Source organism: Brienomyrus brachyistius, chromosome 23, assembly GCF_023856365.1.
Source record: "Brienomyrus brachyistius isolate T26 chromosome 23, BBRACH_0.4, whole genome shotgun sequence".
Lineage (NCBI taxonomy): Eukaryota > Metazoa > Chordata > Actinopteri > Osteoglossiformes > Mormyridae > Brienomyrus > Brienomyrus brachyistius.
The window spans coordinates 1,527,654-1,555,164 of record NC_064555.1 but is presented as its reverse complement, the minus strand read 5'-3'; the positions used below and the strand labels follow the sequence as shown (position 1 = coordinate 1,555,164).

The window sequence follows — 27,511 nt, the reverse complement described above, 5'->3', positions numbered from 1 at the left end:
CCGTGTGCCCTGAAGCTGCTCTTTACACAGGAGGGATGTGCTCATTAACGGGGGGTTGGGGGGGCAGGGTGAATCCCGCACACGGGCACTCCCCGCCTCCCCCCCCGCAGCACACGCCTTTGTCTCCAGATAAGCGGCGATGCCATCGGCACACGGGTGACCTGTGACTTTCAGGGCAGGCGGATTCCTCACCTCGTCACTGCAGGTGGCCCCCGCAGACCCCCCTTCGGGGGTCAGTGGAACGCAGATGTCTGTCTGAGCTCGTGTCTCTGCCTTTCGTCCGCAGCTGACCCCCTGGTTGGGAGCATCGCCACACAGTACCTGACCAACAGAGCGGAACACGACAGGATAGCCAAACAGTGGACCAAGCGATACGCCACATAGATCTTCGGAGCCACCGCCCCCCAAGCCACCACCTCCCCCCTGCTCGTTGCTTCACCAAAACTCGTGTCCCTCCGCCTCCCCCCACTCCGTGAAAGCACACCCAGTCAGTGCGGCCTTGGCCCCCCCCCCCCATCCCTCACACCTTTTCTTTTTGTGAAAAGAATCGTCCTTTGTTCCTTGTTGACTTGAAAGCTTCTTTTTATACAAAGAGCAGACTTGGATTTTATTTTCCAACTCACTGAATGTTGAAACTGTCATAGAAAAAAAAAGCTTGATGATGATGATTATTATTATTATTATTGTTGTTGTTATTATCCAGCTGAAACGTGTTTCCGCTCCTTTGAACATGACAGCAGGGACATTGCAGGTGATATTTTGTTTTCATTCTCCCCTATAGTGTTTAGTCACTTATGATTCACGTCTGCAGGAAGATGATGGAGATTTAATTTTTTACCAGACTCGCGGCGTTCGAATACACTATCCGAGCTCTACTTTCCTAATTTTTTAACGTATGTATTTTTTTTAAGACGCCGACTGCAGCCGCGTCCGTCTCCCTGGCGTAGAGAGACGTGACTGTGTAGATTTTTCTCCTGCCTGCTACGGTTTGATGACGAAGCTGTTTGCTGTACACTCGCGTTGTGGAAGCGCTGAATAAAACACTGGCCAAACCTGGAGCCCAGAGTCCTGGCTTTGGTCATTCTTGGGTCTCTTGACGCAGTTCCAGCAGCATCATGTGTGCGATTCCGAGGTCAATCGAGAAGGACAAATGCATGCGTGAACCACAAGGAGGGTCCAGTTCTCCTTGTCGTTCTGGTTTCAGGTTTAAACATGGGTTCTGCTGCCAGCTGGTGCCCCAGTTAAGCTGTTGACTGAATAACGAATCTGAGGTATGAAAGCAAGAACCACAGTCATACTACTCACAGAAGAAGCAGGCCCATCTCTCTTACTGCAGGAAACCACACATGTTCTTAACTGTGACATCACAGCTTACTCTCAGTGGAGAAGGAGCATCACCTACGTCATTTTATAAAACAGCATTCAAACAGTTCAGTATTAAAATAGTACTCAATATATTCTGTGTACTTTGTAATGTATGTTTTCTGTTGTACAGAAGTGGTCTGTTAAATTTGGTTTTCCTTAAAAAATTAAAGATTTTTTTAAGAATGCCCTACCAGCATACTTATGCAGTTTTATTTAATTTTTTTTTGCATGATCAAAGTTATTCGCTCTCTCTCTTTTATGAAACCAACTTGTCTGTAGCGTTTCCCTTTAGTTCCCTCTGCGATTGGGAAGATAAAAGCCAAAACCACAGAGGCTGCCCCCCCTTCTGAAGTACTTAAGACGGCCTTTTGATTGTCGGCTGGTAGCTGCAAAGCTCTGGCTCGGTGGGGAAACAGGCAGCGGTAACGTGCAACGTTTTGCTTTTTTCCTGAAAATGGTTCCTGGTGATTCCCCCCCCCCCACAGTCCAAAAACATTCTGAGGCTAATTGGACTTGCTAAATTGCCCGTGGGTGTGCATGTGTGAGTGAATGGTGTGTGAGTGTGCCCTGCGATGGGCTGGCCCCCCATCCTGGGTTGTTCCCTGCCTCATGCCCATTGCTTCCGGGATAGGCTCCGGACCCCCCGCGACCCAGTAGGATAAGCGGTTCGGAAAATGGATGGATGGATGGATGGATCCTGGTGAAACCCTCAGAGAAGCTCCTCCTGAAGGCCATTCCATCCCTGCTAACAAATTTTAAGTCTAGGAACATCTACTGAATGTCACGTTTAAAGTATGGAAACGTTCAAAGTGTCCAGTTTTCTTGATGCTTCAGGAACATTATCCCACTACAACATCTAAGACCAATAATAAAACATAAATAATAATAATAAAAAGGGATAAAGGGTGCGGTAGGGCATCAGGTAACACTGTCGATGATGTGGTCAAGGCTGGACGGCGCTTGTATAAAATAATATTTTATTATAAAACAGCACTTTTCAACTTTAATTATGTTAAAAGGATGGTCAGGTAATATTTTTAACAGTAAATCCGGTGTGACCTTGTGCACCAAATGGGTCTCCTGTTCCTCTCGTACAGACGTCCATAGGCCAAACTCTCTGGCAAGATGCCACGGTCTTGCGAATCCTCACCCAGTCAGGACGGCTGCTAGCTGTAGGCATACATTACGGAGGAAATGGAACGAACATCGGTTCTCTGGGTAGATAATGTAAAGCTTTGCCTAGGGCCCCTGAAAAGGCAGAGCTAGCGGGGCCCTCGGTGTCGGCTCTTCCCACCACCCTGAGCTTAGCATCGAACTGCCAATCGCACACTGATGCCAGTCTGCGCCGTGCCCCGGCCTAGTGCTGGCACATGTGGCTGCGTTACTGTCTCTGTAACACATGCTTGTAATTAACTTCAACTGGCATGCAGCTGTACAGATGTAAGCTCTACATCACAGTCCAGAACAGCTACTGACAGCATCATTATTGTCTTCATGTGTCTTGTGGTAGCTTTTACTAAACTAAAGGCCCCACCTTCTAGAAATTAATTTTCCAGCGGTGTATGGGACAATAACTCGGGGCTCTGACCCATGATCATAATGTTGCTGGTTCAGATCCCATAGCTGGCAAAATGGTTTCACTGTTAGATCCTTGAGCGAGACCCTAAAGCCCAATTGAGCCAGGAGATGGTTGAATATGTAAACGATTCCTTCTTGTGCTTCATCTTGCCATAACTATCCAGATCACTGACAACACACTTAATTAAGAGTCAATTCATTCAAAGATTCATGATATGCACAGCCACTTACAGTGATCCGGGCCCTGGAAAGCGGGATCCAACTTAAAATTTCAACAGGAGAACCAGACATTAGCTGCCACCTGCTGTTGATTTTGACCAGCATTTACAAATGAAGCACATGGAGGATTCGAACTCAAGTTTCATGTCACTGTAGGTACTTAATTACTGTGATTTCATGGGATGTGAGTCTGTCTTATATGCCTCCCTGTACCATAAGCAAAATGTCCATCATCATGGAATTTCATCACCATACCAGCTGTGTAACCATGAATTCACACGCAGCTACCAGGAATGTGATCCATGAGGCAAATTCAGTTTTACGATCAAACTTTTCAGGGGAACTCCTGTGGTGAAGGATTGAAGATTGCATGGTGGATGGAGTGAGGATTTGACTTCCTACTGCTTCTAAAACTGACTAACAGTTTTAGGAGAACAGTAGGTGGGAGGAGGCCCAGGACACACTGGTGGGACTATGTCTCATTGCTGGCCTGGGAATACCTCGGAATCCCCCCTGAGCTGGATGAAGTGGCCGGGGAGAGGGAAGTCTGGGCCTCCCTGCTGAGAGTGCTGCCCGACCCGACCTTGGATTAAGCGGGAGATGATGGATGGATGGAGTAGCTCAGATGTTGATCAGCTAGTAAACTTGATATTAGAAGAGGAAACACTGATGGAAACTCCCAAAGATGTGTCAACCAAATACGATGTTCTTTAGATAGCATAGCACAAAATTTTCATTTTTGTAACTCTCTGGTGATCCAGGTTCCAGGAATGCCGCGGTACACTCAGGGGCATATCGAGGAATTCTGGGGCTCCTTGGTACATTTTACTGAGCAGAGTGTTGGGGGGGGGGGGTGTCATCTTCCCCTTGCTAGAATCTTCCTAGATTGGTAGACTGTGGGTGTCCTCCAGTTTAGGGCCTAGGAAAACAGAATCCCCCCCATGCAACAACCCTGAGTACAGCAACAAGTGAAGAGAGATGGATTCATCTATGCAAGAGACTGTGTGTGTGTGTGTGTGTGTGTGTGTTGGACAGGAGGGACGTGCCGATGGTGTTGCTGTGATAGAGCGACTTGGAATCCAGACAGCATCAGCTTCCCTCCTCGTGGTCCGAAATTCCCAGCTGTTCCCCACCTCATCAAACAGGTGCCCATGCCAAGGAGCCCAGGGAGGAAAAGGACCGGCCTGCCTGGAACAGGTGGAGGGCTGCGGATGATTTAAAAAATTATAAAAAAATAAACTGACAACGACAACAAAACTGAACCATGCACAGTTTAAATATCAACACCTATGTGAATCTTGTACACACCTACCCCTCATTTTCTGAAGACCTTGCTACATTGATTTATTAGATTACATATCATTGGCTCCCATAATTTGCAGTCACTGTGAAAAATTAAACATAAAACAGGCCCTTCTCCTTAAGGCGAAAAGACGCCATCCACCAAACAAGGGCTATTTAGTAATGCCAATTAAGTGACTTCTTTTTAACTCAAAGCACGCTTAATGGAAAACTAATGCATAAGCAAGAGTACATCGGGTATTCGTGAGTAATCGTCTTTAAAGGATATTTCGCCCGATTTAAGGGAGTGAAGGTATAATATTCATAACATCTCGTATTATAGCTAGGTTTGGAGCCTCGTACGGTCCCCCTCTGCCCCGATCGCGTCCAGCCGTCGCCGACTCCGACTCCATAGCTTCAGCAAGCCGCTGCGGCACTTCCGCTCCGTGAGGGAGAGACTAGAGACACGCGTCCAGGCGGCGGAGGCGCACAGACACAAAGAAAGGTAGCTAAACCTCTCCGAGACCAAAAGCCCCCGTACCTTCTCCACTAACGATTCGTCCACCGGCCCCACCGGGTAGCCGTATCTGCGGGGAATCGGGGCGTTAGAGGGGGGATTAGATCGCGTGTGTGATTATAGCGGTCGGGAAAAAGGAAATGAGAAAAGGCTCCGACCGATGGAGGCGAAACAGAGTCCCGTTGTATCGAGTTTAAAAAGGGCGAGAAGAAACAATGTTAAATGTATGTATGCTCGGGGGATTAAGCTTTGCATTTTTGTCACACGGGAACAAGATCTCCTTTGTGCTGCCGAAAATGCGAAAGTCCTGCGAAGTGTTAACTGGTTACTGTAATCAGACAAGTGAAGCGTTTCTGAGAATGGATGCGACAACAGCCCGATCGGATTAAATTTCTCCTTCAGATGAGCCGATTTATGTGCCGGGATCGAGCGCATTTGTCGGCTTTGCTTTGAAAAATGGCCTTTATTGGTGGCCATCTCGCTTTATTCGGAGCTCGTCCCCGGCTTGGCACCGTAAACACGGGCGAGCAGCTATACTAGTTTTGAAGTAGGACAACTTCGGGTTAAGGGATATTTGTTCCACGGACGGGCGCCCGATGGTCCGCCGTGTTTCTTCTTGCTGCATTTTCGGGCATCGGGTTTCGTGTTTTGAAACTGCAGTTGATAAGCGGAGCTTGAACTTAAAGGTCACAGCCTCCGTCAGGTACACGGCTTACTTAGGCTGCGCACCGGGGGCAGTTATAGATCAGGTCGGGTTGGCCGCATGCGTTTCTCTCGATGTCTTTTTCACTTAAAAACTTCCACCTCCTCCTCCCCCACATCAGGCTGTTGGCTCCCTTGCGTTTCGAGGGTGTTTGGAGGTCGGTATGTCGGATGAAGACTCGCGTGCCAGTACCAGTTCTTCATCATCCTCCTCATCCTCGACTCATCAAGACAGACACAGAGACACGCCTAGCAAGAAACGGGAGAGCAAAGGCAGTATGAGCAAAAACTCCAAACTCCTGTCCACCAGCGCGAAAAGGTAAACATCACTGAGGAGGGAGGTGGGGGGTAGACGTGTACCCCCAGCGTGGGGGAGCTTGCGGTGGGGTCGGGGGACTTGCGTGTGGCTGTCAGTTAAACAGCGTGTCGCCGCCTGGAGCGGATTCGTGCTTCTGACTCGGATCCGCCCCGCAAAGCCGTGCTTGACGGATAAATAAAACGCTGAGTTTTCCCGATCATCTGCTCGGCGGCTGCGTCTCCTTTAAGAGACGCCGCTTCCAAATGGGGGGCAGCTCATTTGCATATTAACTTAACCAGCTCATTGTTTAAATTAGGAGAAGTCGATCGGGGAAATTCTCGTGAATGGTGTGTCTTGGGACGGCGCATTTTGGCCCCAGGTCGGTTTCAAACCAGTGCTGACCACTGGGGGTGTGGGGATGATATGACGGCCCTTTAAAACGCACCTAAATTTAGAGTCTGTGGGAACGGCCATGTTGTTTTCCATGTCAGCCAGAAGCTGTAGGTGCCGCTAGACACATGGGAGGGGGATTTAAAAGTGAAACACAAACATTTTTTTTCTTGTCTCCCACTTTGTGTTGCGTTTTCAGGATTCAGAAGGAGCTGGCAGATATTACGCTGGACCCACCACCCAACTGCAGGTACTTCTCAAATGCAGAAGGAAACGTCCTGTTCCCCATTCACTGCCCTGTAGATATCTGAGATGCGGCCACAGCGGGAAACAGAAATATTATTATTATGATTATTATTATTAATTGGTGCTCTTTTGATCCCCGTGGAGAAGTTGTCTTTAGGCGTCCCTCGACCTGCTCTTCGCAGAGTAATCTGTCCGCAAAGGGCAGCCCGGCTATCCGGTCTGAAACGATTTCCTGCGCATAAACGCTGCTGCTTCACCAGGGGCTGCCAGTTTCTGAGGGCCGAAAGCTGGAGTTTAAATTGGCCACCCTGCCGTAATACTAATTTTGATTTAATAGGGAACTAGTCTAATATAAATCATAGGCAGTCTATAAGTGCGTTCCCTGCATTTGCTTAATTTTACCTGTAAGACGTGACAGGAATGGCTTTTGAGAATTAAAAGCTGCATTATATTTGGTAATTTGACTTGATGCGTTTTTAAGCTTTAAAAAGCCATTAAAACGTTTTAGCGACGAGGTTGATATTGTGGTCATTAGCAGTGGCATAGGCAGGGGCTCTGCTTGACAAGGGCCCTTGCTTGGAACATTACTGGATTGGTCTGGACTGGGGGGCCCAGTGCGGTATACCTTCATGGGGTAAAAATCTCTAGCAATACCCCTGGGCATGGGAGACTGTTTGATTTGGGGTATGCACTTAATAATTTAAATGCAAAATCGGTCTTATTATTATTATTTATTATTGAAGAATGAATTAAACCCTGTCCTTATGGGGAAACTTGTTGAATTTTCACTTAAACCTACCAAGAATTTTCATCCAGCTGACAGACTTCATGGGGAGGGAAAAAATCACCTACCACATTTTTTGTGCTTCAGCAGTGAGGTGACATGTGAATTACTGGTTGCTAGGTTAGTGGTTAAGTTTAGTTGCATAACTGTTAGCAGTGGGTATGTCAGTGTTGTCTGGTTAGCTTTGCTTTTCAGCAAATCTTTCCATGTGTCGGCTTACTGCAGTCAGACATGTTCATGCCCTACCAAAAACGGCAAATGTCTGAATGAGTCTAAATATCCTCATATATGCAATTAAAGGTAAAATCTGTTTATCCCTCTTTACTCTTGAGCTTGTGGCGAAAGCCTAATACACTGGGTGTTTGTAGAGGGATTTTCGTTATTAGTGTTTGCAGGGTGATCTCGCGCTGCTTATGTTACAGCTGTGTATGTAAGTGGGTGGATTTCTCTTATTTTGGTTCTGCCTGCAGTTTTGCTCAATCTGACTTCTGCATGAGGGCTGTTGATGCCTTGGCATCGCGCTCCTCAAGGTTCCCCCATTTTAGGATTCTGGGGCATTCTTCCCAAAAGCGAAAATGTGACTCGCCTTGCACTCTCTCCCCTCTGGGGGGAGGGGGGGGGCACCCTCCACCAACGTGGAAACCGCCGAAACCATTTCCTGCAGTGACAGGCCAGGCAGAGTGAGGGCGACGTGCCCGCGTAGGAGAGGGAAGGGCGGCTGTGAGGATGGCCACCGCATCTCTGCGCGTTTTCGGGCAGCGCTTCCATTTGGCCCGGTCCGACTCCCAGTCCTTATCCGTTTAAAATGCCTTCGTCGCATGCCGAGTTGCATGGTGCGGTCCGCTGTCATGCGTTGACTTTCATCAGCTGGGTGAGGCATGCTTCTCGTACTCATCCTCGCCGGTAGGTATTACAGGTTAAACCTGTTGACAGGATACTGATTGCGCTGTGGAATTCTTTGTGGTAACGAGGCCGAGGGCCGCGCTAAGCAATGTCTTTGGAATCCCTCATAGCCTTTAAATCTGCGGCTCCTCACGCCTCTGTCGTCATAGCGGGGATTTTTGCGAGCATTTCCCTCATTTTTTTGTTTTGCTTACATGGTTTTTACAGTGAAATGCAGCCTAAAGGTTTGTTGGAGGCGGTTTGTGTTAATTATTGTTAAAAGGCAGATGCCGCTGGGTTGTGTAAACACTGGCATCCCGAGGGAGTGGGGTGGGGTTCGTGACGCTCGTGGAGTTCAGCGCGTGCTAAGAATGCGGCACGTGCTCAGTGTGGCACCGCTGCGAGACGCCGGCCATCCGGGCCCCAGCCGCCCCCCTGCTTCTCCTTGGGGGGCACAGCCTTACCTGCCTCCCACTGTTACTCCAGGTATGGCTGTTCCTGCAGCCCAACATGTCCCCATCACCTCTAAACGCCATGCCTGTTATTTCATTTACAGCTTCACTGCAGAACTGGAAATGCGCTCATTAGGCATTAATCAGACAGGCGCACACCCACGATTTCTGACTGCTGCTCCGTGGAATGACTTTACTATTGCGAAAGGAATGTCTTACTAATCCTGTTTGCCTCTTCCTGGCACCGGACGGCCGCCTTGTACCCAATCAGGCATGTTGCATGTGACCCGTTTGCAATTATAAGGTGTTAAAAGGTTTGAGGTAAATAGCACTTGCTATCCTCGCCGAAATCTGAGGTCTGGCAGCGGTTCGGATTATTGGGTGTAGATTTGCCCCGGGGGGGGGGGTATCGTAGGCTTGTCCTTTATTTGCTTTCCTATTTTGGCTGCTTTGGACTTGGATAACCAATTTAACTTTGTAAATTTGTGGAAGTTATTTACAAGTTCAAATACCCGGCTTACTGGAAACGTTTTTTGGTTGTTTCTGTCTGTTTTGTACGTCTGATTGCTTGCACGTGTTTGCATTTCGAAGGCATCATTTTTAGGTAAATAAAACCCACTTGCTTGTACAGGTATGTGTAATATACTCCTTTGGATGACTTTCTGGAAACGTGATCTCAGGCAAGTGAGGACAGCTGCTGAAAGCCTTTCTGCCTTTGGTGGCGGTTCTTGGCAGTTTTTCTGGGTTGTTTCTTTATGGTGTCTGTCTCCCACTTTCCCTTTAAGCATTTTTTTGCAGTGATTGTTGTCATTAATTAACCCTTAGATGCAGGGTTTTGTGGTTCTTCCCCCTGCGTGGAGATGAATGGGATGTTTTGTTAAGATTTCCATCTGTTATGATGGGCAACCAGTGGATTTATAAAAGTGTCTGGGTTGTGTTTAGGGGTGATTAGAGGCACAAGAACGAGCTGGGAGGGGGGCCCCGAGCTGGGAGGGGGGCCCCCGAGGGCAGTCAGTCAGTACATTTCAGTGACAAATCTTTGTATTCTGCCTTTCAGAAAAGTGAAAATAAAGGTCTTGTGTTTATTAAATTCTTTGTTGATATGATTAATTTACACTTCACAGTAAAATATAGATAATGCATTTTACTGTGCCGTGGGAGGGGGCATTGCGGGGGCCCGATGAAATTTTTTGCCTAGGGCCCCTGGAGTCCCTGGAATGCCTTCTGGGTGTGATCTGGGTTTCTTTCCTGTTTTCACCCTGATGGGGAATTCCCTCTGACGGACTGCGTGGTGTCGGTGTACACACACACGGGAACATGCCGGAATGCACACCTTCAGCGATTCCCATCTGTTGCCTGCGATGAGCTTAATGATCTTAAGTTGTACCCAACATATCAGGAGACGAAATGCTGAACCCTGCAGGCCCGTTTGCCCCCTTATCTCCGCCCATTCATGTGCAAATGAGCTTGTCTTGCACTGTATGGCTCCCCTTCCAGGATTTGGGGTGGGGGGGGGAGAGCAAATGTGTGCAGGGTCTCATTGACGTTCTGGGGGGGGGGTCTGCCACGTGATGTTTTGTAGGGCAACGCCTTTTGGGAGCCACTGTTTGCTCTGCACTGGCCCCAGTTCACCAGAGGCAGTGGGGACCTTTTTGGGCACCGAGCAGATTAACTTTGTGAAGTGCTTCCATGCACAAGTGAGCCTACTTGGGCTTATTGCCTAGCAACGGATGTCTGGCACGCGTAGCGTCTCCAGACTTAAGTGCGGTACACAGAAGTTTATAGGTTAACCGTACAGGTTTGGTAATGGGCTGTGCTGAACATTCTATCGGGCCGTTCGTGTTTTTAGGCCTCGATTACAAGGTAGATGGAAGGAAGGGTGCGATTCTGTGAGTCCCGGGCCGGGCCGGGGGCGGGGGGGTAAGCCCGGGAGGAGGGCGAGGGCCGGGGGCGGGGGGGTAAGCCCGGGAGGAGGGCGAGGGCCGGGGGCTTGTCCGGCATTGTCGGGCTCGGTGGTTCTCCGGAAGTGGCCGTGTCCATGCAGCGAGGAGAGCTTACCGCATATAGAGTGACCCCCCCCCCCTTCCTGTCCCTCTCCCCCCCTATTGGGCTTTTTCATACATCTGCAGAGGGTTTGCAGAGATGTAGCTCCTCTCCACCCCTGGGAATTTAATTTGCACCATTGTCTTCAGCTTGGGACCTGCAGGTTAACTGCCACTCTGTGCCCCCTCACCCCCACATGTCCAGTCGACATGGACAGGCCCTGCCAGATGGCTGCCTCCCCCCCACCCCACCCCTTCCCCAAAGCCCAGTGCCACTTATGATGATTAATGTCCTGGAGTGTGTTTAGCATATTAGTGTGGCATTAGTGTGCTTGCTGGCTATGTGTCGAGGGGGTGGTGACCATGACCTGTAGAGGCTAATGGCGAGAAAGGACCTTGCTCTCTAAGCAGGGGCAGTTTTCTTTGGGTATTACACTTTTGGAAAATGTCAGGAACCTGTAGAAGGGAAAATTATACATGGTTACTGTCACGGGAATCCTGCATTTGGGGGATCGGCGTGGGAGACAAACTCTCGTAGGATCAAGAACATGAGGCAGAATTTTTATAGTGATGTCTGTCAAAGCCGTGTAGCATCTGGCCGCTTCTGCATCGCGCTGGAAAAGGCACAGAGGAACGTTTTGAGTAGGAAAGATCTGGATTTTTTTTTGGACAGAAGGTGACAGAAAACACGGCTGTAGGTGGACTGTGCGCTCACCGCATTCAGTGTCTGTCTACAGGGGAGTGCTGCTGATATTTCAGTTTTAAAAATGTGAAAGTGGACGCTCATCTTTTCTGAATCTGACAGGGAATTTGTGTGTTGGGGTTTAACTGTCTCAATAGCGAGTTTCAGACTTGGACACACAGCTAGATTACTAGTAGCTTTATTTATTATTATTTTTTAAATGACTAAACTGCTGTCCTGTGACTCAGATTCTGGTATCACTAAAACCACAGTCCTTTCAAGTATGATGACCCCTTATGTAAATAGTAACCAGAGGAAAGCAAGACTGACTCGGGTGGTTTGCAGCCGTGTCTCTCGGTGTCACTGCACATCCCTGTGGGCTCCCCACTGCTCAGGGTCTCTGTAGGGTGGCAGTGCCAAGCCTGCCTCTGGCATCGTGTGTGTTTTGGTGAGTTCCTGGTTAGTTGTTTTGAGGATACAGTAAATTAGTCATTAGTAGCCGCCAGGGTGTCCTGTGTGTGCTTGGCTTGCCGGCTCCAGGGTCCTCGTGGTCCTGTGATGGATGGATGGATGGATAGATATGACACTCAAATGCTGTGTCTGCACGATCCTCATTTATTTTTACCCTCCTCCCCCCCCGTTTCAGTGCGGGACCCAAGGGAGATAACATCTACGAGTGGAGGTCCACCATCCTGGGACCCCCGGGGTCCGTGTACGAGGGGGGCGTCTTCTTCCTGGACATCGCCTTCACGCCCGACTACCCCTTCAAACCGCCCAAGGTAAAGAGAGAATCGGCCAGTGCAGATGTAAGTAGGGTCACCAGGCGTGTTTGATCTGTAACATTATTGAAGTGGGTCAGTGTTCACATTCGTGGTTTTATTACTCGCTACGTTACTGGTGTTCTGTCAGTAGTGACCACGGCCTCAGCGTGACACACGGTGCCAGGCGGGTCATGTGACTGTGAGAGTTTGCCAGGTGTCCCTGGGAATTCTGTGATGTTGGATCCAGTATCTACTTCCTTTAATCACAGGGGGTCACTGCCCCCAAATTGTTTGAATGCTCAGATTATGATCAGACTATGAATTTCGTTCCTAAAAACTCTTGTCCATTATTTGTTTCCAAATGAAACAAACACAGAATGGGTGTCTTGGGTGACCAGGTGTCTGGGTTTGTTTGTTTTTTTGAGGTTTTTATTTGTTTTGGTTCAGTAGATAATTCATGAGTCTTTTGTTAAGGCCTGTGGTTCTGTAGCTCCGTAGCTGACAAGCCGAAAGGGTTCTGCTGAATTTAAATGGCATAGTTATATGGCATAGTATGTTTTATGTATGTCGTATTTCTGAAGGATTCAGAAATTGTGACTCATCTAAATACTCATTGCGCAAAAAGTTTTAAAAAAAATTTCATCTGGATCGGAGAAATGTTCGACAATTCTTTATAGTAACTGAAGAAGGCGTGAAATTTGAGTTTGCCAATCGTTATTAGTTGTTTTCATATTTATAATCCTCCACCTCAACTTCTGCTTAACTTGTACTTTAGACCAGGAACAACATGTGTGTTTAGGTACAGTCTGGAAGTACGGTGGGCTTGTTTTTAACTGGGAGTGCTTTTCCGGACCAGCTTTGGTCTTCGCCGTTCTCAGATCAGGGTTGATTTCCTGCGAAGGCTTTTTCCAGACCGGCTTTGAACTTTCCCGTTCCAGGTGACATTCCGCACGAGGATCTACCACTGCAACATCAACAGCCAGGGCGTGATCTGCCTGGACATCCTGAAGGACAACTGGAGTCCCGCCCTCACCATCTCCAAGGTGCTGCTGTCCATCTGCTCCCTGCTCACCGACTGCAACCCCGGTGAGAACCACGGGAACTGCCCCCCACCTGCCTTAGGAGTGTTACCCACTGCTCCCTCCAGACTGGGACAGTGGTATTTCCAGTGTGGTTTCATGTGTTCCCCATCTAGTCTGGAGTAATATATTGGGATGGGACTCGCTAAGCATCACCGTGTTCCTCTTATAGGAAGGAGATGCGTTTCTGTTGCATGTGAAATTAACTAATATATTATATTGAAATGACCTGATAAAAAAAAAAATTCTTGCAATGCAAAACATTTTGGTTGTGAATTAAGCTTCCTGTTTATCTTAACTGCACTTAATTGGTCACCGGGCTGATGTTTATCAGCAAGACCTCCTTACTATATAGTTTGATATTTTCCCAGAGATGATTTTATTACGGGCGGCATGGTGGTGCAGTGGTTAGCACTGTTACCTCACACCTTTGGCACCCGGGTTCGAGTCTCCACCTGGCTACATGTGTGTGGAGTCTGTATGTTCTCCCCATGTCGTCGTGGGGATTCCTTCATAAGAACATAAGACATTTACAAACGAGAGGAGGGCATTCGCCCCATAAAGCTCATTTGGGGAGAACTTAACTAATAGCTCAGAGTTGTTATCTTATCTACCTCTGATTTAAATGAACCCAGGGTTTTAGCTTGCGCTACACTAGCAGGAAGGCTATTCTATATTCTAACTACATGCTGTGTAAAGAAGTGCTTCAAATTCAGTTTAAAATGTTCTCCCGCTAATTTCCACTTATGGCCACGAGTTCTAGTATTTCAACTAATATTGAAGTAGCCGTTTGGCTGAACAGCATCCATACCGGTTAGAATTTTATATACCTGGATCATGTCCCCCCTTAGTCTCCTTTGCTCGAGGCTAAACAGATTCAGCCCAGCTAACCTCTCCTCATAAGACATTCCTCAGGATCCAGGAATCATTCTCGTAGCCCTACGTTGCACCCTTTCCAAGGCAGCAATGTTCGGGTACTCCGGTTTCCTCCTACAGTCCAAAAATATGCTGAGGTCAACTGGAGCTGCCAGTGGGTTGGCGGTAAATCCTGGGTTGTTCCTTGCCTTGCGCCCATACCCTCTGGGATAGGCTCTGGACCCCCGGCGACCCTGCATAGGATAAGCGATTACAGAGAATGGACTAATGGATGGATTTATTACATCAAAAACTCATGGGACATGAATTAACAACTTTCACGTTTGACCAACCTTTGATGCTGCCTTCCATTGTGTTTTGAGCAGTGTATTGTGGGTACCTCAGTTGGTGGCTACCTGCTCTTTTCCTACCCAAAGAACCTGGAGTCCAGATCAGCCCCTCTATGAGTCTTCCAAAGATCTAGAATAAATGTTGTGAAGCTTCTTAGGAGGAGACATTGCAGTGCTTAAATTCTGACATTCAGATACTGGGTGTTTCTAAATCACCCTGACCAGCAGAGACGCGGCTGAACGTGCCCTAACTGTATCGCCCTCTCTTTCTGTGCAGCTGACCCCTTGGTGGGGAGCATCGCCACTCAATACACAACAAACAGGGCGGAACACGACAGAACGGCCAAACAGTGGACCAAGAGATACGCCACATAGCCAGGACCCTGCGCGGCTCCCCAGGCAACCGCTCAGGGGCTGGTGGGGGTGGGGGTGGGGTGGGCTGGGGAGGGGTGAGGGGATCGTTGTTTCAAAATAGAAGTCCTGTTTCTTGCTATTCTGGTGGCTCCCTTGTTAACTTATGTTAGGACAAATGATTGATGCGATTTGGCAATAAAGTGTCCTGGTTTGTTTTTATTTCCTGTTCCGGCTGTTTTCCAGCTGAATGTTACATCTCCGCATAGTGACCGCTTGTAAAATGGTACGATGGCATGTTCCCTTGGCAACGCGTGTTTTCAGTGTGGACTTTTTAATAAAGTATCGGTTACAAATGGTTTCCAAGTGGGTTTAAACATTCTTGGTATGCACCTGAATCCTGGGGCCTGTATTGTGAAGCTGGATCTCTTGCTTAGCCAGATAACTTTGAGGCTAAGTAGAGAACTCTCGCTTTTCAATACAACAGCAGTGGTTAGCAGGATTCATCACCACAGTAACTCATGCTACGGAGGAAAAGTTGTTCCAGAGCAGGTTAGGTTTCAGCCTCACGGACCTTAGAGTGCTTGGACTAATCAAAGAGAAGACTGTATATTTCTTGATGTAACAAATGGGCTTCCCCAGACTCTCAAAGGGGCTTGTCTATGAGAATCCTGTGACTGCAGCAAAGTTAGCGTTGTCTCTGACATTCAGTCTTCTAGCTGAAATATATTTCAGCAAGCAAGCCAGGCAGTTTAGTTGCTGCATGTGGGCGTAAGTGGGCATAGTATCGAAAAGCTGGTGTCCAGACAAATGTTTCGCCCGTCATGCGACATTCAATCACGATTATATCGAGATCTGATATCGTGCAGCCCTATCCACAGACGGAGTTGTGCACTGATCATTTTCGTGTTCCAAGCCTTTTTTGATGTATGTGCTAAATCTTGTTAATATCTATGAAAACAGGCAATCTCTCCTTTAATGAGATATTGGTTCAGCACTTTCGTTGATTAGTAGTTCTTGCACACGCCTTGCTTTTCCTGACTACGGGCTAATATAAATATTAACATGTCAACACCTTTGTCTTCCCCAGTCACATACCCACGCTGTGTGCGTGTGCGCGTGTGTACCTATCCTTATGGGGACACATTGTCCCCATATGGGAAAACTCTATTTTATGAAAATCAGTGACTGCTATGAAAAAAACTAAAAATGCTTGTATTTTGCTTGGTTACTTGTGGTTATGGTTAGGGCAGGGTGTGGGTTAAGGTTGTCATAGTTAGCGTTAGCATTTTTCCCATAGAAGTGAATGCGCGGTCCCCATAAGGATAGGTATACCCTGTGTGTGTATGTGTGTGTGTATGATAGGTAATGGACTACTGATTGGGTTTTGAAGGATAGGTTTAATACTGAATAAAAAACAAAGGGATTATGAATAGAAAGACTAAGAATTATTATGCAAAATGATTACAAAAACCTCAAAGCACATGTTCGGAATTTTAAAACAATTATCCTAATGACAGTCAAACTGTACGTAGGTATTTACGCTGCCGGTGATCTGCAGCCAGCATGCATTTTTATCTTTGCTGGCAGCCACGGTGTTCCCCCTACGCCATTATTTTACATTAGAATTCATATTTTACCATAATAAATCCATTTTCCACTGTATTGTAAAATGTAGCCCTGTTGTGATCCATGCATGTTTGATTGACTGATCACTCAGGGAAATAATCTTTGTTTCAGTGAAAAACAAAATACCTTTGTTCACCGTAAATCGCTGATAATTAGCATTGCAATATCATTTATCTCTGCTTTTTTTTGGCTTTGTTAAGCTGAAACCTGCCTTATAACCCTGACTTTTTTAAACCAGTTTCATTACACAGGCCCCTGGTCTTAATCTCGTCTTCACATTATGCATGAAACACAAACTAGCTGCTTCTAGTGTCCTTTTTGTAGCAATATTAAGTAGAATTAAGGTACTGTCACTTAAGAATGACCCATTTCAAACACAGTACATGTGTAATTTACCTCTAATGGGTAGATGTACTTGTAACATGGGGTGCAAATGCTAGTGGAACGAGTAACCGACGGGGTAAATGATGTTTACAATGGGTAAGTGATCCCATTTATTATATACCAACAATGTCACATCGCTGAACCTGACCATAACGATGCTGTTTCTCTTACCTTAAATTGCTATGTAAAGTGCAGTAGTCAAACTACATGCTTGTTTGCGTGGCTCCCAAACCTCTCCATCGTTCCCTTTGCCATTCTGTATGTTTGTAGCGTAGCCTGATTTAAACTGCTAAGCTGACCTGCAGTCTCACAGCTGCGTGGATCAGGGCAGCCGGAGCTGACACAGAAATCTGAGGAATAGCCGCGATTCGCAAACAGGCACCTGTGAGCCTCCTATCCGCAGTTTGAACGATTTCCATGAATCCACGTGTTTCGAATACCGGGTCTCGACGTCTTACTGGAGACAGTGATCCCACCCGGTTCAGATCTGCTCGCCATTCAGGCTGATAAATGTTTTACCCGCTTCACATGCCGGCAGATTTGTGTGATTCGGAACGGCTACAGATCTTCCTCATGCAGTAAAAAAAAGGAAGGTATTTCTGGGCATAAGGTCAGGTAAATTACACACTCGGTTCTCTGAATGGGTAACACAGTCACCACATGCAAAAATGACTTCCTATGCTGTCACAGGCTAGTTATTGTTGAGGTATATAAAAAAAACTAATCAGAGAAGCTCCACAGCTCCTGGAAGAGTGACTGATGCATTAGTGTCACTGGACACAGCAAGTCCCTCCTACGTGCCACAATGCGCTGCCGTCTCATGCTAAATATGGAAAAAAAACGAACAATGGAAATGTTCAAACGGCACTCTCTGTAAATGTTCCGGCTTAGTGTGGGAAGCGTTTCCAAGATTCTGATGCTGCAATAAAACACCAGTCACGCACAATAGCGTCTTCAATAATGATTTTATTTCCAACTACCTTTTCTTCATGCCGTGATACTCAAAGTGCTCTGACACACTGGGGATGGAAATTCCCCCATTGAATTTCCCCTTCTGGCTTGGAGAATAACAGCCTTACGCAGCGAGACCACGTCCAGCGTCTCTGCGCAAACAAGCCACGAGTCCCCTGCTTCATACATTTGGCTCATGTGACAGTTATGTAATACAATATTTGTGACAACCTGCTTCACTTATACACTGCACCGGGTTTTAAAAGCGGAACACAAAGTGCAAAAAAAATAAATAAAACTAACAAAATACACAAATTCACAGCTGGACAAACCCAGAACACATCTTCTTTAGTTGTGGAAGGGGCGATGACCGATTTCCAAGGGGATGAAGTAAAAAAAAATTATAAAATATAATAAACCACAGTATTTTTTGCTTTATTGCTCTCAGTCCATTAACGCTCCAGTGAGCCCTGGTAGGTTTGGCCCCATGCACAGCGCCGCCGTGTGGCGGTCACATGTCATTGGAGGGCGGGCCCTTGCTCCTGCGGCCAGGCAGCGGAAAGGATGATTTGCTCTGGGGCTGGGTGAGGCGGCTGGTGAGGACAGTAAAGGGCTCGATGAGGGAGTCGCGCTCCGTCACGCTGACTTCCCACAGCCGGACCTTCTCGCCCCGGGCCCATTGCTGTGCCGCCTCTGGGTCCACCTGCCGCCATTCCTGCAGGTCCGTCTTGTTCCCCAGAACGATCACCATCACCTGCATGGTGCCGGGGAATGGGGAAGACAGATTGGCGGACGATCGTTCAATTTAAAAATCAACAAATTCACAAAATGGTTTTTACATCACCGTTTTTGCACTTGTGCACAAGTACTCTGAGCCAGTGAGCAGTAGCTAAGCCAGGGAACTGCGCTACACTGTGGACCATCATCTTTTTGCTTGCCAGGATGTAGAAAAGGCACAATATCTTAAAGGGATTTTCTATGTGTGAGAAACCTTTCTGAGCTCTGGAAGGTGCAGTATGTGTAATTCACATGGCAAATTTCATCAAAATTAAAAAGAGTGATGCAAAGTCCATTTGTTTGGTTTTTTACAGCTTCCTGGATCTCATTCATATGTGAAATCCCCCCCCCCCCCCCCCACAGACACGTTTTATTTGACCAAGGCCATAAACCATGACAATTACTCATTAACCATACATCCAACCATTTTCCAAACACTTACACAGTACAGGGATATAGGGTGGCCTGGAGCCCATCGCAAGAAAAGCAGAGGACCCTACTCACTGCATCGCCCTCGGTCATAAACCTTCTATAGCAACGTTTCTCAGCCCAGTCCTCAGAGACTCTCAGGCAGTCTACATTTTTGCTACCTCCCAGGTCTGAACACACCAGTACCAGATATTTGATGTTCTTGGATGCTTGGTGGAAGTGTGCTGGAATGGAGTGGAATCAAAAATACGGATTATCCAAGAGTCCTTGAAGACTGGGTTAAGAAACACTGTTGTACAACAATCCACAAGGTCGAAGACACCACAACCTTCAATTCTTCCTCTTACCAAATCTGCATCCTCTTCAACGGGAGGCCAACTCACAGATCTGCTCAGCCCCCATTGAAAAAGCATGACTTTTACATCACAGATTGTTGAAAAACGACACCTTCACCTAAGATGTTTGCCATACCTCCCGTTTGTCCCTGCATTTCTCTATTTCTTTCTTCAGCACATCCACTTTCTTGAATGACTCCAAGCTGTCCACACTGTAGACCAGCACAAAGCCATCGGCTACGGAGTAGTAGTGTTTGGGGAGCTCCAGGCCATCGTGGAGCCCCCTGGTGTCATACAGCCGCAACTGCTCCTTTACGCCACGGTCTGTCTCAACAGAGGCAACGTAGACATCCTCTAAGGTCTTACGGGACTCAGAGCCTGATGTAGACAAAATACATTTGTATTAGTCAGTATACCTTTCAATAAAATTTACAAATAAAATGCAATCACTTTCCACTATTTACTAGAAGTAAATATATATATGTGTGATTTCCCCAATCAAATATTCCCTTTCATTTATTCATTACCCAGAACATTTCATCCAACCCAAAGTCACAGTCATCCTGAAGCTCATCCCCAGGCATGTGGAAGGGGACACCCAGGACAGACAGGGACACCCAGGACAGACAGGGACACCCAGGACAGACAGGGCACCCAGGACAGACAGGGCACCCAGGACAGACAGGGACACCCAGGACAGACAGGGACACCCAGGACAGACAGGGACACCCAGGACAGACAGGGACACCCAGGATAGACAGGGCACCCAGGCAAACACTTATAGCTGAAGTCTTTGGACTGCGCGATAAAAACCTGAAGCACATAAAGGGGCAGGGATCAGACCCAGAACCTGAAGGCGTGAGGCCCCAGTGCTACCAGTGCCTGACCTTGGGGGGCCAAAGAGTACTGACCCCTTCCCAGCTGTGCTTCTGACTATTTGCAGTAGCGACCTGAAGCTACAGCCCCCAGTTTGGTCACTGCATAAAATTATATGCTGATTGCAAGGGTGTCACTGTGTTTTCAATATCGGGAGGAAGAGGGACGGATCCATTACGTGGGCAGAAAAGAAGCACCAATTTGTACCTTTGAAGGTACAATTACTTGTCACCGGAGCTGTACCTTAAGGGCCTGCCAGTTGTACTTTAGCTGTAGGTAAATTTACCTTTTAGTCTAATTTAAGGTAAAGAAATGGACTCATTTCTGTACAATAGGAGGTACGATAATGGTGTTTGTGCCTTGGGGAATAAAACTGCACTAGAACGTTACACTTCTTTCTGACAGTGTGACGGGATCAAATCTGTCGTCACATTTTCCTGTCTGACCTCATATATTGTACCTATATACAGGCTACCCTTCAGTTTCAATATTGACGGTATATATTCATTTATGTGCAGCATCTGAAATCGTCACCTAAAAGTATTTTCCTCTTGGTCAGTAGATGACAAGGAGATTCTCCTGATAAATGTATTAATATCTTTTAAAGCAAAATTCTGGAAAATATTGGGTGGGACAAACACCACCGTTATGAAAATTGCATAGGATGTGTGTGTCCTGCCCTCCTCCCCCATGAGGAACACCTATGGTTGATTGCGGCAATTTCTCAACTAAGCAATAAACCTCTCAGGCAGTAATACATGCTGGATACACCTCAAGCCTGATGCATTGTGTCACCACAGCAAACAAGGTGAGATTTAGTGACTGTAAGCTCAGTTTATGGAGCAGGTTTGGCGAGAGAGGCTCGCTCTGAATTCTAAAATGTCATAAGGGATAGTCTGAAAAGTGACGGTGACCTGTGCAAAAAAGCAGAGAGAGGCACCAAACGACAGCACCGGGCAGTGAGACTGAGACACTCGGAAAAAAACAGAAGGTTGTGGGCGGTATGAGTCCAGCCTGGACCTGACAGCAAGAAACACAGCCGGAAGTGAACATCTGGATCTTGTGGCTGGCAAGGAGCCATTGAGCACGACCAAACAACCCCTAACTCTTGGTCACGCGCAGCGGTGAGCCTTGGTCCGGAAGCCAAGACCATCTCTGAAGTAGCCACTTTCATTCATTTGAACACTTCTTATGTATATAAACAAGTCAATTTTTAACAAATAAGGAATGCCGTCAAATAACGCATGCTTCACGTCAGTTAACAGCGACCAGTTACTTAAATTGCTCTAAACCAAGAAACAGATTTTAAAGCAGAATTTACCTAAAAACAGGGGGCGGCATGGTGGTGCAGTGGTTAGCACTGTTGCCTCACACCTCTGGGTCCCAGAATCGAGTCTCCGCCTGGGTCACATGCGTGTGGAGTTTGCATGTTCTCCCCATGTTATCGTGGGGTACTCCGGGGTACTCCGGTTTCCCCCCACAGTCCAAAAACATGCTGAGGCTAACTGGACTTGCTAAATTGCCCATAGATATGCATGTGTGTGTGAATGGTGTGTGAGTGTGCCCTGCGATGGACCGGCCCCCCATCCTGGGGTGTTCCCTGCCTCGTGCCCATTGTTTCCAGGATAGGCTCCGGACCCCCCGCGACCCAGTAGGATTTCCCAGTTTGGAAAATGGATGGATGGATGGATGGATTTACCTAAAAACAGCGCTCCCCCCCCCCTTTTTTTATATCGCGGAGCAGTAATTAACGATGCATTTAATGAAAGTGCAATGCCGACAGCTGTTTTTATTCTGTGCTTATTCAGCCCATATAATGGTGTATATTTATAACACATATTCATTAACGTTAAACACTGCTTGCATTTCAATTAGCTTACCTTTAATATTTTTACTTAATAACAGCAACCTCCACGTCTCAACGTTATCGTTATCTAAATAGGCATAACTTGTCTATTTCACAGTATAGTTATACAGCTTGTTGAATTCATTTGCTCAGGACATTATAGACTGTACATGAGAATGAACGCTGCAGCAAGATTTTAATAAATTGCTTTACATAATTAATACCTCTAGGCACAAAGATTAAGGGATAAAAGCTAAAATAATTAAACGAAACTGAGAATGTTGCAACTGAACGTCGACAGCGCATGTTTCAGGAAAAACCAGATAATAGTGTAACAGTTTCGAGGGTGTTTTCAGGCAATATAATCGGTAGGTATTATATACCAGTACAACCACTAACTAAAAATACTAACAACTATAACAATTAATATTATAAAATTGAAAAATATATATATAATGATAATATTATATTCTTCACAAATGCGACAATAGTATCCCTGAAAGCAGCCAGAGTTGACCATCACCCAGCAAACTCACCATCACAAACTCACCCACTACGTGATTCCCGTAAAGCAGCTGCTCCAGAATCGCCGTCTTTCCCACTGACGCCAAGCCGCAAACCACAACTTTGCAGCCTTTACCCATGGCGCTGTGGCGACCTTGCATTGTCAAAAGAATGAGAAAAATGAGATCAATCGATCCGGCGAAATAGCAGAGGATGAACATACCAAACGGAAACAACTGTCACATAGTTACTACATCGCTAACAATGTCGTGCGGAACATATTCAATAAGACGAATTAATAACCTCGAACTTTCTTATTGCGTGTCCCAAATGCTGAACAGAAATAAAAGCTTTACCTCGTAATACAAACAGCTATCTAGCTATTTGTGAAAGACGGGTAATGGGATCTGGATATTTCGCTGGCGCTAGCTGCGGAGTCCAATATCAATTTAATGCACATGCTTCATTGCCTATGCAGTGACGTTTTCAGACCAGGAAGCTAAAAAGCGAACTAAATGTGTATCTGCATGCGTGTATTGAGCAATATTTCTGCAACAATGAGACGCGAGCATTCCTTTGGATGTAGATATGCATTTACAATTCTTATAGACTATTTGGCGGTGCTTTTATTTGACGTAGAGAAAACCCTATTCTGAAACTGCAGCCCGAAACCTTGTCTGTCTTACTGGATAATAAAAACCGATTTACCCCCTATACTGAGCACCAAAATGAACATATACATCACGCTTATTTGAAAAACGTTAATATTTTAAAATAAACGCTAATAATAAAAACGCCATTAGCAAATATAAATGACCTAATGTGCGACTACATTTCCCAGCAGCCTCCTCGCTGTAGGAAATGGCTTCATCACGTTTTAATAAAGCATGATGGGTAAAAAAAAATCTCCCTTTCCGGTTGGTACGCCATCACGAAAGTAAGTTAGCCTGTTAATTCTGTTTTAGAATCAATCTAATATCACTTATTAAATAAGGTCATCTCGTCCCGTTATTTAGAATTTAAGAAATTGAATGTTGTGACTCGCGGGAACAACCTTTATTTTGTTGAAGTCCGATATTGAAGAGTATGATTTTGAGCACTGTTTTATGGATGTGCATGGGCCGCGGTTTGCAGCTATTTAATGTCTTGTAACGTTGAATTGTATTTGGAGGGGTAGATGTATGCATACACTTACAAGCGGGCCATTAATGGCTTAAGTTAAACTATTTGACCTTAAGTCTGAAAACTGTGTTGGTGTTGTCTGGTTAAGCGAAGTTGTCGGGTAATTTGCCCGCGTGGCCTACAGTATTACTATAAGGGGGAAAATGTGATTTTCGGAGGCGCAGGTATCGTAAGGAGCTATACATTTTAAACTACTGATGCTTAACAGTCAGCGGTCTTGCTGCTGTCATGTTCAGAGTGGCTTTGCAGTGTGTCACACGGCCTCTGCCCTTTCTTGTAGCTGAGGCAGAATGGGAGCGTACAAGTACATGCAGGAGCTATGGAGGAAAAAGCAGTCGGACGTGATGCGCTTTCTGCTCCGCGTCCGGTGCTGGCAGTACCGCCAGCTCTCCTCGCTGCACCGGACTCCTAGACCTACCAGACCCGACAAGGCGCGCCGACTCGGCTACAAGGCCAAGCAAGGTGGGTAACAGTGGGTAACTGCCCAGAGCAGTTCACCTGTTTGAACCTACACCACGGCTATTCAAATCATTGTCCTCAAAATCAGAGCCCTGCTAATTATAATTATTACAATTAATTATAATTGGTTTCCAGCAATTCCTTTTTCTGTGAAGCAGGTGTGAATCCTCTGGCCAATCAGAATCAGGAATTATTAAACTACCTGACACACCTGAAGAGGCCTGGTTTTGGAATAGAATTACAGATTTGAAGAGCCCTGATATAGAAGTACCTGTTTTAAGAAATCATGGAAACGTTTGTCCTCATGTTGCCCAGTAATACTTATCAGGACCAGGGCTCTTCAAATGTGGACCTCGATTCTAAATCCAGGCCTTGTTTTCGGTTCTCCCAGGTAGTTGGTAAATAATTGCTGATTCTGATTGGCCAGAGGCTTCACACTGGCTGGCAGGTAAAGGAAGGCTGGAAAATCAGCAGGGCTTCGGCCTTGAGGGCTGTGATTTGAACAGCCCTGACAGACCATGAGCTGGTATCTCCCATTGGGTTTGAAAAAACTGCTAGACCACTTAACATTGTGCTGTGCTACCTCTGTGTCCGGGTCGTCTTGTCATTTTTTTGTTTACCTTAAAACTTACAGCCATACATGTTCTGTTGAACGCACAGTCTGTCCAGAAGGTCTTCATATTTAACCCTAACAACTGTATCGGTGAAGTTTAAATGTAGCATCAAACCAGCAAATCCGTAATGCGGTTTTGTGGAAGGTTCCACCCCAGATAAGCCTCGGGTTACCCAGAATGCTCCTAATTGCGATCTTCTGCCTTTGTCCTTTGACAGGCTATGTCATCTATCGTGTGCGCGTGCGTCGTGGAGGCCGCAAACGTCCCGTGCCCAAGGGCGCCACCTACGGCAAGCCGGTGCACCACGGCGTCAACCAGCTGAAGTTCGCCCGCAGCCTCCAGTCCGTCGCAGAGGTCAGTGTCCGTTGTCGATCCCAAGTCCGTCACTGGTTCAGCACATCTGAAAGGACGGGTCTTTCATGTTTGGCTGAAATCGGTGAGGGCGGGAAATCGTGGCCCTTACGAGACAGGCATGTGATGGGAGAGATGAGGTTTTAGCCAAAACGTGGGCTAGCTCAATCATTCACCTTGTCTCATAGGGTAAAACAGGCAACAGTAAGTTTGTCGTAATCCCAGCCACACTGAGTGTGCTGTTTAATCACTGTTCTGTCATCGATCTCAACTTTGGATCAATGAGTGCCTTGAGCAGCTCCATGGTGCGTGCTGTAGCATCGTCATGTGGAGGCCCCGTGGCCGAGATGGTCTCAGCTGAATATCGCTGATTTGAATCAGTGTTTTCTGCTTAAAATTGTAAATGTTTGTGGTTCTTGATCATGGATGAAATAGGTTTTCAGAGTAGTGATGGCATAGTTCCAGCTCTAGCTTGGCAGTGGCCCAATTGGTGACAGTGACTAGCAGGCCTTCTATATGTGATTACCTGTCCAATAAGCACTTTATATAATCTGACCTGTGCATTTGATTGGTTAGGAACGTGCCGGTCGCCACTGTGGCGCCCTGCGGGTCCTGAACTCATACTGGGTGGGAGAAGATTCCACGTACAAGTTCTTTGAGGTCATCCTCATCGACCCCTTCCACAAGGCTATCAGACGCAACCCCGACACCCAATGGATCACCAAGCCAGTGCACAAGCACAGAGAGATGCGCGGCCTCACGTCCGCTGGCAAGAAGAGCCGCGGCCTGGGCAAGGGCCACAAGTTTCATCTGACCATCGGTGGGTCGCGCCGGGCGGCCTGGAAGCGCCGCAACACCCTGCAGCTGCACCGTTACCGCTAACGAGTGTCTGCATGTTCAGAGCTTTCAGTCCAATAAAATCCTTGTTTGCCCTGGTGCTTTGCCTTCCCTGCTTCTGTTTCCGTCTCTGGATCAGTAATACCCCAGTTACCCGCGACTCACTGCCGTTAAATTGAAAATGGAAGACTAGTTACAGCCCGGTTCCGGCCCGCAGAAAAGGTCAGTTTGGTAAAGGTGTTGCCGGGTTTTGATGGCGACGCAAACTGAAGAGATGCTTATTTACTACCCGTGACAATCACTCTTACGTTGGCATCGAATGCTAGTGCAATTAGCATTTGCTCATGTAAACTTGTATTATGAATAAGTTCTGTTCAGCAGCTCTATTGTACTTTAAGTAGGTGGAAATTTCCAACCAAGTTATTGAGAATGCATCAATACATTGCGATGTGTGATACTACTAATAATGATTAATATATAGAATATGCCCATTTTTCCTTCGGGTAATCCATGAATATCAATGCTGATCACCGGTATCTGATGTTAGGTTACATCTCTAGGTGTGTGGAGTTTGTCAAGGGAGCTGCATCGCTGATGCTAAGATGATACAATTCCTTGGTAAGACCCCACCTAGGGTATTGTGTGCAGGTTTGGTCACCTTATCTTAGAAAGGGCGTTGATGCCTTAGAAAGGGTTCAACGTATGATTTATGCTCTTGTAGGAATGTCTTATGAGGAGAGGTTAGCTAAGCTGAATCTGTTCAGCCTCGAGCAAAGGAGACTAAGGGGGACATGATACGAGTATATAAGATTCGAACAGGTCTGGATTCTGATTAGCCAAATAGACAAACTCGTGGCCACAGGTGGAAATTAGCTGGAGAATCTTTTAAACTGGATTTGAGAAAGCACTTCTCTACACCAGTTGGATAAGATTGTAACAAACTGAGCTATTAGCCAAGTTCTCCCCAGACAAGGTTGATGGGCCGAATGTTGGCCTCTAGTATGTAAATTGATGTCCCTATTTTGACCAATTAGACGCCCGTGACACAGCCCCTCCCCCTGGTTTCAAGTCCTGCTTGTAAGCAGGGTTATGTCAGCTGGGATACAGCTTGCATAGTTTACAATGGTAAACAGTTTGCGGAACGGCCCAGTTCTTGTTGGCAGTGGAAAAACGCCACAAGCACCATTGCCAGTAGTCTATGTTTGGTATTGGGAAGGACCCAGATGGGTAAAATTATGGAATTCCTTTGGTTTCACCAGAACTGGTCCAGCGTCTCTGTTCTTAAGTAGTAGGAACACCATGTACCTACAAGGGTAATAAGGTCGTCTGTATGATGCCAAAATGCGAGGCTACTGTAGTGCATGCATCATTGCAGCAGGAAATGCATTTGGTGGTCTGCTGTAAAGACAGGCACGTGTTCCAGCCAATGAGGAATGGCTTGTGAGGCCAGCTTGCGACTGGCTTTCCATTGCAGTGGCTGTGTGTTAATTAGCGGGGGAGCGG

The 27,511-nt window shown here is 46.7% G+C and overlaps 4 protein-coding genes across 11 annotated transcripts in view; 3 read left to right on the top strand and 1 right to left on the bottom strand.

Annotated features, from left to right (window-relative positions):
* LOC125718674 (ubiquitin-conjugating enzyme E2 E2-like) overlaps positions 1-1,563 on the top strand; it is a 39,277-nt gene extending 37,714 nt beyond the window's left edge. For all 3 annotated transcript variants that reach the window (XM_048992640.1, XM_048992641.1, XM_048992642.1), the window contains one exon: positions 287-1,563. In XM_048992640.1, coding sequence (XP_048848597.1) covers positions 287-384 — 98 coding nt within the window. In that variant the 3' untranslated portion in view covers positions 385-1,563. The remainder of the gene's footprint in view (positions 1-286) is intronic.
* A 2,938-nt stretch (positions 1,564-4,501) lies between these two features.
* On the top strand, positions 4,502-15,195 carry ube2e1 (ubiquitin-conjugating enzyme E2E 1). 5 transcript variants are annotated; one of them, XM_048992638.1, is made up of 7 exons: positions 4,502-4,707; positions 4,787-4,948; positions 5,785-5,981; positions 6,550-6,600; positions 12,085-12,244; positions 13,138-13,285; positions 14,761-15,195. In XM_048992638.1, the coding sequence occupies exons 3-7, from the start codon at positions 5,827-5,829 to the stop codon at positions 14,856-14,858; spliced, it is 612 nt and encodes a 203-aa protein (XP_048848595.1). In that variant the 5' UTR covers positions 4,502-4,707; positions 4,787-4,948; positions 5,785-5,826; the 3' UTR covers positions 14,859-15,195. The 5 variants fall into 5 exon arrangements, with proteins under 5 accessions (XP_048848595.1, XP_048848594.1, XP_048848592.1 ...); XM_048992637.1 differs by having other exon boundaries at positions 4,502-4,948; XM_048992635.1 differs by lacking the exons at positions 4,502-4,707; positions 4,787-4,948 and adding an exon at positions 5,004-5,184.
* A 2,600-nt stretch (positions 15,196-17,795) lies between these two features.
* On the bottom strand, positions 17,796-23,232 carry nkiras1 (NFKB inhibitor interacting Ras-like 1). 2 transcript variants are annotated; one of them, XM_048992645.1, is made up of 4 exons: positions 22,869-23,232; positions 22,612-22,719; positions 19,476-19,717; positions 17,796-18,552 (listed from the first exon to the last, which is right to left on the bottom strand). In XM_048992645.1, exons 2-4 carry the CDS (start codon positions 22,703-22,705, stop codon positions 18,310-18,312), a joined length of 579 nt encoding a protein of 192 aa, XP_048848602.1. In that variant the 5' UTR covers positions 22,706-22,719; positions 22,869-23,232; the 3' UTR covers positions 17,796-18,309. The 2 variants fall into 2 exon arrangements, with proteins under 2 accessions (XP_048848602.1, XP_048848601.1); XM_048992644.1 differs by having other exon boundaries at positions 22,922-23,232.
* A 155-nt stretch (positions 23,233-23,387) lies between these two features.
* Positions 23,388-26,108, top strand: rpl15 (ribosomal protein L15). The gene is made up of 4 exons (XM_048992643.1): positions 23,388-23,502; positions 24,028-24,209; positions 25,038-25,174; positions 25,748-26,108. Exons 2-4 carry the CDS (start codon positions 24,038-24,040, stop codon positions 26,051-26,053), a joined length of 615 nt encoding a protein of 204 aa, XP_048848600.1. The 5' UTR covers positions 23,388-23,502; positions 24,028-24,037; the 3' UTR covers positions 26,054-26,108.
* The last annotated feature ends 1,403 nt before the right edge of the window (positions 26,109-27,511 follow it).